The sequence below is a fragment of the Ovis aries genome, chromosome X (assembly GCF_016772045.2).
Source record: "Ovis aries strain OAR_USU_Benz2616 breed Rambouillet chromosome X, ARS-UI_Ramb_v3.0, whole genome shotgun sequence".
NCBI classification, from domain to species: domain Eukaryota; kingdom Metazoa; phylum Chordata; class Mammalia; order Artiodactyla; family Bovidae; genus Ovis; species Ovis aries.
Window position 1 is genome coordinate 13236282 of NC_056080.1, and position 9298 is coordinate 13245579.

General features: G+C 41.6%; 1 protein-coding gene across 1 annotated transcript; it reads left to right on the plus strand.

The window, feature by feature from the left end:
• The first annotated feature begins 325 nt into the window (after window positions 1–325).
• On the plus strand, window positions 326–1211 carry LOC101122834 (small ribosomal subunit protein eS4, X isoform-like). Its single transcript, XM_012106250.5, has one exon. It carries the CDS (start codon window positions 349–351, stop codon window positions 1138–1140), a length of 792 nt encoding a protein of 263 aa, XP_011961640.2. The 5' UTR covers window positions 326–348; the 3' UTR covers window positions 1141–1211.
• The last annotated feature ends 8087 nt before the right edge of the window (window positions 1212–9298 follow it).

The window sequence follows — 9298 nt, forward strand, 5'->3', positions numbered from 1 at the left end:
AAGCCTTATTTATAACAGCAAAAGACTTAGAAACACCCACATGCCCATCACTAGGAGACTGGTTGAGTAAACTAGGGTGCACTCACATAACAGAACAGTATAGCTGTGAAAACTTATGTGGTATATTTCTAATATTACTTTGGAATGATTGCCAGGATATATTATCAAGTGAAAAAGCAAGATATATATATATATATATACACACACACACACACACACACACACGCATGGATACATACACGCAACACACACACACTATTCTATTATGTAACTAAAAAGAAGCATAAGAGTATCTACACATATTTGTTTATAATAAGAAAAACACCTCTTTTCGTGCCTAGCACAGCCATGGCTCGGGGTCCCAAGAAGCACCTGAAACGCGTAGCAGCTCCAAAACATTGGATGCTGGATAAACTGACTGGTGTGTTTGCCCCTCGTCCATCTACCGGCCCCCACAAGCTAAGGGAATGTCTCCCCCTAATCATTTTCCTAAGGAATAGACGTAAGTATGCCTTAACTGGAGACGAAGTAAAGAAGATTTGCATGCAGCGTTTCATTAAGATCGATGGCAAAGTCCGAACAGATATAACCTACCCTGCCGGTTTTATGGATGTCATCAGTATTGATAAGACTGGAGAGAATTTTCATTTGATCTATGACACCAAGGGTCACTTTGCTGTTCATCGTATTACACCTGAGGAGGCCAAGTATAAATTGTGCAAAGTAAGAAAGATATTTGTGGGGACAAAAGGAATCCCTCATCTGGTAACCCATGATGCTCGTACCATCCGTTACCCTGATCCCCTCATCAAGGTGAATGATACCATTCAGATTGACTTGGAGACTGGCAAGATTACTGATTTCATCAAATTTGACACTGGTAACCTGTGCATGGTGACTGGAGGTGCTAACCTGGGAAGAATTGGTGTGATTACAAACTGGGAGAGACATCCAGGTTCTTTTGATGTAGTTCATGTGAAAGATGCAAACGGCAACAGCTTTGCCACTTGGCTCTCGAACATTTTTGTTATTGGCAAAGGCAACAAACCATGGATCTCTCTTCCCCGTGGAAAGGGTATTCGCCTTACCATTGCTGAGGAGAGAGATAAGAGATTGGCAGCCAAACAGAGCAGTGGATAAAACTACCGCTATGTGATGTGATTGGAAAAGTCTTTGTAATTAAAGATAATACCAAGTGAAAAAAAAAAAGAAAAACAGAGTATAAACCAAACTTTTATAAAGGAAGTTACCTATAGGAAGAGTGGGGGAAAGATGGTAGGGGCAGAAATATAAGCTTGACTCCTATAAGTATGCCTACTAGTTTCAAATCACAGCAAAACCTGGGCTTACACTGTCCTATATTTAAAAAATTCTATTAAAAAGAGTTGTGTTCATTAGTAATGGCGCTGGCCATTCCAAGATCACCTGTCACTGAGCCTTTGGGTTTTGAATTTTCCAAGGACACCGTGAATTGACTTTGACTTGTTTCTTCTGTAAAAGAACATCCTGGTATTAGGAGCTGATCTCAAGTTCTACAGGAATTCCCCAGCAGCCCAGTGGTTAGGACTACCTATTTTCACTGCCAAGGGCCTGAGTTTGGTCCTTGGATGCACAAGCTATGCAGGGGGAAAAAAGACACTTCTGCTACCACTGTCAGTGACTCTCTTCCACATGCATATCTTTGGATTTAAACAACAACAAATAAAGTTCTAAGAGCATTTCTATCACCTCCACAAGTAGCACTTAAATAAAGTCTGAGCTGTCTTTGTTCCTCGTCTATTCTTGTGGCTACACAACTCATAGCCTACCTCTTCACATTATTTCTTTTCTAGAAACAGAAAACATCTCATTACTTTAAAACTCTCAGTATACAACTGCACAAACAACAAAAGTACCGTAATCATGTATTATTCAGATGACATTCAAAGGGACATACAGCAAAACCGTCCTACTAGCCCATGAACTAGTGGAGCAAATTCACCTTTGAGCAACATGCATATTTACAAGTCACTCTGAGAATACTGTGTTCTCAGTCCTCACCTTTATGAGCAATAGCTATGAGCTCTTTCAAATCACATTGTTAATTCTCATCATCTCCCTGCACAGGTTTGGCAGGTGAAAATTACACTATTGAAATTTCCCAGATGGAGACAGACAAATGCCCACGACATTAACCACACAAGATAGATTAGATTTCAACGTTGTTGTAATGACTGAGACTCTGCCAACAGCTTAGGAAAAAAGAAAAAATTCCTTCACCACCATGCTTCCCTCAGCTAACCTCACAAGGCTGGTATTTCAATGCCTAACACAGCTTTCTGTGTTGTCCCAGGCAGAAGTAGTGAGTGATCAATCATCCTCTTTGCACTTAAGTGATGATAGGATATAAGAAACCATTTTACCAATACAATTATTCAGTTTTTAAAAAATCTATTTTATGCTGACACTTTGACCTGAATCATTTCATTCAAAGCACACTAACTGGAAGGTATGAAGTCCCACGGTTAAAAGGAAGGGCTTGGGCTGGAATTTAACTCTATCAGAATTTCTAAGTCATAGCCACATTCCCCAGACTCTCTGAGTGTCACTGTCTTATGCACAAATCAGGGCCAGCAGGGCTCGCCTCATAGGATTTAATGATAAAACCCAAGATTAAATAATACAATGCATGTAAAAGTCTTAACTCTAGGCATCACACTTGGTAAGCACTCACTATGTAAGAGTGCTTCATGTTGTTATTCATATGTGTAATTTCCAGACCTGAGAATTAAAGTAGTTTAAAGAATTTGTTTAGGGCCCCCCTGTGTAGTTAAGAGTTAACCTTACCCCAAAAGATGTCTTGCCTCTTTCCTTGGCTACTGGGACATGATCTCTACTCCCCTAGAATATCATGTCTGATTGGAACATCTTTGCTTGCTTTGGGACATTGACCACAAGAGGGGTGTGTGTGGGTGTGTGTGTGTGTGTGTGTGTGTGTGTGTGTGTGTGTGTGTGTGTGTATTTAGTTGCTCAGTCGTGTCCAACTCTTTGTGTGACCCTTTGGAATGTAGCCCGCCAGGTTCCTCTGTCAATGGGATTTTCCAGGCAAGAATACCACAGTGGATGCCATTTCCTTCTCCAAGGGATCTTTCCCACCCAGGGATTGAACCTGTGTCTCCTGTGTCTCCTGCACTGCAGGTGGATTCTTTAACCATGGATCCATCAGGGAAGCCCTGACCACAAGAGAGTCAAATAGTAAGATTGATGATGGGAGCTTTGGACCAAGAGATACCAGTTCTGCCTCTGGAAGGGCTCTCAAAAATAAGGAAGCCCCATGGGTAGTGTGTGATCAAGCCCCAGTAAAAACTCTGGGGACTTCCCTGGTGGTCCATTGGCTAAGGCTCCACACTCCCAATGCAGGGTGTGTGGGTTCTATCCCTGATCAGGGAACTAGATTCCATATGCCCCAACTAAAACCCAGTATTATGCCCAAGTCGCAAAATCTCCCAATGACCACCAGGGAGCCGATATCCGATGCAAAAGCAAGAGAGTTTTTATTACCAAGCTCGAGCTGGGGCTCCCACCAATACTGACACAGCAGCTATAGGGAGGAGCCCTGAGCTCTGGGTTACATTGCTTATATAGGGTATTATCGCTGGAAAAATTTGAAAAACGGGAGTCTCCGGGTCTGATTGGTCACCTTCTGGTGAAGGGTTAGGTGTTGAGTTCTGATTGGTTCTCCTTTCCCTGGCTTGATTTGAATTTCCCGGGCTGGCCAAGGGTTCTGATTGGTTTGCAGGTGGTGGGGTGAGCTCAGGAGATTTCCAAAGGCTCTTTTCCCGGAACCTCACAAAATGGAGTAGCTTTGATTCTTCACCAGTGCAGCCAAATAAATTTAACAAATAGAAACAAAAAATTCTGGACATGAAAGCTCGAGTGAGCTTCCCTGGTTAGCAATAACTTCATATGTATTGTCACACATTAATGTCATAAGTAACCCTGTCAATGACTCCATGAGGAGAGAACAATGGAAGTTTTACCTTTGGTACTTTCCTATATAAACCACAATGAACTATCACCTCACATCTGCTAGGACAGCTATTATAGAAAGACAACAAGTGCTGGCGAGGATGCAAAGAAACTGGAACCCTTGCACAGTCTTAGTGGGGATGCGAAATGATGTGACCATTACAGAAAGCAGTATGGAGGCTCAGCAAAAAAATTTAAAGTAGACCTACTGCATGATCTAGAAATTCCACTGCCAAGCAAATATCCAAAAGAATTGAAAGCAGGATCTCAGAGACAGATTAATATTCTCATATTCGTTGCAGCACTATTCACAACAGCCAAGAGGCAGAAACCACCTAAATGTCCACTGCCAGATGAACAGATTTCATTAAAATGTGGCAGACACATACAATGGAATATTATTCAATCTTTAAAAAGAAGGAAAGTCTATAACATGTGACAACACGGATGAGCTCTGCAGTTAATATGCTGAGTGAAGTAAGCCAGTCACAGAAGGACACATATTGCATGATTCCACTCATATGAGGATATAAAATAACTTTGCCTGGTTGCCTGGGGCTGAGGGGAATTGAGTAATTGCTAATCAATGGGCATAAAGCTTCAGTGATGCAAAATGAGTTAAGTTCTAGAGATCTGCGGTACAACATTGTGCTATGGTTAACAATACTGTATTGTACTCTTAAAGTTTTGTTGGAAGTACAGATTTTAGTTAGGTGTTCTTACTATGATAAAATACTATTTAACAAAATAGGAAAATACTGTGTTTCAATGAGGAACTATGCATTGTCTAGAGCTTTCCCTACCCAGATATCAGATTCGAGCTTTTCACTGTCTTTGAACTATTTCACAATTCTGTAGTTAAGTGATACCAATGCAAAGTAATTCTTATAGACATGTAAATTCTGTCCTCTCGATAGAGGTCTGACTTCTTTGCCCCCTTGTGGAAAAAAACAGTTTTGTGTCCATTTACACACTCTATTAAATGTTTCTCTTTTTGCATCTAAATTTGTGGTTTTTAAAATTTTCCCTTGAACTAGCTTCCTCATGAGTTAAATATCTTGAGCACAGACTTATCTGTGTCAGAGTTAGGATTTTAGCTTGTTCTGAAAATTATCTTCAAGTATGCAGAGTATACTTTTGGGGAGGGGTACCCCTAAAGGTAAATGACTATCATTCTTATTGATGTTAACACACACATTATGGCATGTTGATTTGGGAAAAATGAGAACTATCACCTTAGCAAAGCATCATGACTTGCTAAAGTGGAAATTAACTGATTACAGTTGGTGGCCATCCATTTTTAATTCTGTGATAACAGTCTCTGGCATTTTCTGTGATGAGTGCCGTTTTTCTATTCCAAGTCCACTGGAAGGTGACTCCACCCCAGTCCCAGAGGTAGATATGGGGTGCAGGTCTAAGCTAAACAGAGGACAAGAGTGTGGGGGTTTATACTGGGGGCTGGAGCAAAACTACAAGTTTGACTTCCTATTCTACCAGTTATTAGCTCTGGGACATAGTCTACGTCTCACTGCTTTCTTCAGTGAAATAGACAGAATAACAATGTCTATCACATGGGAAGAGTCCTTGGAACCAAGTCTGACACAAACTGTGTGTGCATGCTCAGGCATGTCCAACACTCTGTGACCCCATGGACTGTAGTCCAGGCTCCTTTGTCCACTGAATTTTCCAGGCAAGATTACTGGAGCAGGTTGCCATCCGTTAGTCTGACACAAAGTGAGTACTCAATAAATGTTCATTTTCATTATTCTTCCACAAACCTGCTAGCATCAGGAAGTTGAGTCAGTGAGAATGAGGGCTAAGACTTCAGTTAATGCTTTGGGAGAAGACACTCCCTTTTTCTTGCTGATCTTCAAACAGAAGGATGTATATCTGAAGCTTACATCTTGGTTCCCTATGGGAACCTGAGCCAATAACAGAGAAGAACAGGTCAAAGAGATACAGGAAGCATGACTCTTGTGGGAAGGCTGCAGTTCCTGTATTTACCAGTTGGCTTTGACTTTGGAAGCCAAACTGACCTTTGCCCTTTTGTGAGTCATTAAAAGATCATCTCTAAATCCATTCTATTCAAATATAAAAGTTCATATGAATTACCTGGGGATCTTGCTAAAATGCTGGTTCTGATTCAGTAGGTTTGAGATGGGACCCAAGGTTTTATGTTTCTAACAAGCATGACACTGAAGCATGATGCTGAAGTCAGTTTAGTCCTTCTTTGGTACTAAGCCAGCTTAACTTGGGTTTTCTACCACTTGTAGTCAGAAGATCCTAACTGGCTCAGAAGCCAGAGACAACATATCTCTGGGATCCACACAGCAAAATATTCTCCAATATCTCTGCAACTGCATTAATGAGGTGACTATTCACGTGTAAAGCCTGATCCACTCACCACTTTTCATCACTGGGGAGCAGAGGAAGGAGCGAGACTGTCAATGACCCAACAGGAAACCCAGCTCTCCATTTAGGATAACTTGAGAAAATCTGTTTACAAAGAGTTTATTTATAAAGCTGTGGAGAGAGTGTCACAGGACCACAAGGAATCGGCAGTGCACAGGGCTGGATATGGGGTGGCTATTGCCACTCCAAGGCCTACGGGATGAGTGAGATTTAGAACACAGAAAGCTGAGGGAGTCATACAGAAAAAGGCAACTGTCAAAGAACAATGACTTTCAGTGGGGATTCAGGAGGGAACCAGAAGAAAAACAAAACAAGACCCTAATTCCATTCTCCTCCTTCCCTCAGCTCCTGGTTAAGCTCCTCATTAGCTAAATTGGAACAAAGATGGCAGAAAGCAGGGGGTAAAAAGGATGGAGTGTGGATATAGAGAGGCTAGGAGATGCTTCCAGTCCAAGGATCCTGGTGCTGGTTTGAACTCTCAACAACTCCAACAATGTTAAGCTCTACCATATTTGACTCTATCATAAGATTTCCTAATGAGTTCTTCCAAACTGCCAATTTGGGGGGCCTACAGTGAACTCCGGGAGTTGGTGATGGACAGGGAGGCTTGGCGTGCTGCAATTCATGGGGTCGCAAAGAGTCGGACACGACTGAGCAACTGAACTGACTGACTGACAGGGATCATGTTTTAGACAAATCATACCCAAGAAAACAATGGTGAACCTGAAACTGTCCAAAGAGAAACCGTGATCATAAAAACAACTTCAGAAAATAAAAAGCTTTATCCCTGCAAATGCTTTATGAGGAAACTGGTTAAATTAAGTGTGGTATCTAGGCAAAACCGAATCACATGCAGCCATGCAGAACACTGGGATGGATTTATGTACTGATGGCATGATCTCTAAACTATGCAGTTGTATGTAAAAGCTATGTACCTAATAATCTATATAGTATGGTCCTTTTGGGGTAAAAAACAAAGAATAAAAAAGAATTAAATATATTTTCATTACTAGTTCTTTAGTCCTATTTGAAGTTTTTACTATGTACAAATATTCCCACTTCCACAAACTAAAACAAAAGACATAAAAAAAAAAAAACCTTAACGACTACTAAGAACCAACTGTGAGTCATTAAAAGATCATTTCTAAATCCGTTCTATTCAAATATACAAGTTCTTATGAATTACCTGGGGATCTTGCCAAAATGCAAGTTCTTTCTTTTTAAATATAAATTTATTTATTTTAATTGGAGGCTAATTACTTTACAATATTGTATTGGTTTTGCCATACATTGACTTGAATTCACCACTTGTGTACACGTGTTCCCCATCCTGAACCCCCCTCCATCCTCCCTCCTCCCTCCTCATACCATCCCTCTGGGTCATCCCAGTGCACCAGCCCCAAGCATCCTGTATCATGCATCGAACCTGGACTGGCGGTTCATTTCATATATGATATTATACATGTTTCAATGCCATTCTCCCAAATCATCCCACCCTCTCCCTCTCCCACAGAGTCCAAAAGACTGTTCTATATATCTGTGTCTCTTTTGCTGTCTCGCATACAGGGTTATCATTACCATCTTTCTAAATTCCATATATATGCGTTAGTATACTGTATTGGTGTTTTTCTTTCTGGCTTACTTTGTATAATCGGCTCCAGTTTCATCCACCTCATTAGAACTGATTCAAATGTATTCTTTTTAATGGCTGAGTAATATTCCATTGTGTATATGTACCACAGCTTTCTTATCCATTCATCTGCTGATGGACATCTAGGTTGTTTCCATGTCCTGGCTATTATAAACAGTCCTGCGATGAACATTGGGGTACACGTGTCTCTTTCAGTTCTGGTTTCCTCGGTGTGTATGCCCAGCAGTGGGATTGCTGGGTCATAAGGCAGGTTCTGATTCAGTAGGTCTGAGATGGGACCCAAGGTTTTATGTTTCTAACAAGCATGACACTGACTCTAGGCCAAGGATCAGGCAACTTCCTCTGTCAAGGGCCAGAGAGTGAATACTTCAGGCTTTGCAAACTGTACAGTCTCTGTCACAATCTGCCTTTGCAGCACAAAAGCAGCCATAGACAATATGGAAATGAACAAGTGACAGGTGCATCTGGCCCATGCTCCATAGTTTGTCAAATCCTGCTCTAAACTATTAATAATAGCAATCATGAGTATTTATTGTGTGGTGGGTTTTCTGCAAAATGCCTGTTCTGGGTTGAATTCTGTTCTCTCTAAAATATACATTGAATTTCTAATCCTGGCACAGTACCTCTGAATGTGAACTGATTAAGAATCAAGGTCTTTGCAGAGGTCATCAGGTTGAGACGAAGTCATACTAAATCAGAGTGGGCCCTATCCGTTATGACTGGTGTCCTTACAAGAAGAGGGAAACTTGGACACAGACGCAGATGGAAGATGACTGTGTGGAGGCAGAGGCAGAGATCGGGGATCCTTTGCTGTAAGCTGAGGAATGCCTGGGGCAACCAGAAGCTGGAAGAGGCAAGGAAGGACGCTTCTCTAGAAGCTTCGGGAATAGGGAGCATGGCCCTACTAACATCCTGATTTCAGACTTCCAGCCTCAGAAATGTGACAATAAATTTGTTGCTTTAAGCCTTCCAGTACCCTTGTAATACTTTGTTGCTGTAGCCCTAGGAAACTGAAACAATGCTTAAGCTTACAAGGGAAGGTGGCTCAGAGGTAAAGAATCCGGCAGTCAATGCAGGAGACGTGAGACATGGGTTCGATCCCTGGGTCAAGAAGATCCCCTGGAGAAGGAAATGGCAACCCACTCAAGTATTCTTGCCTGGAGAATTCCATGGACAGTGGGCTACAGTCCATAGGGTTGCAAGAGTCAGACACGACTGAGTGTGTGT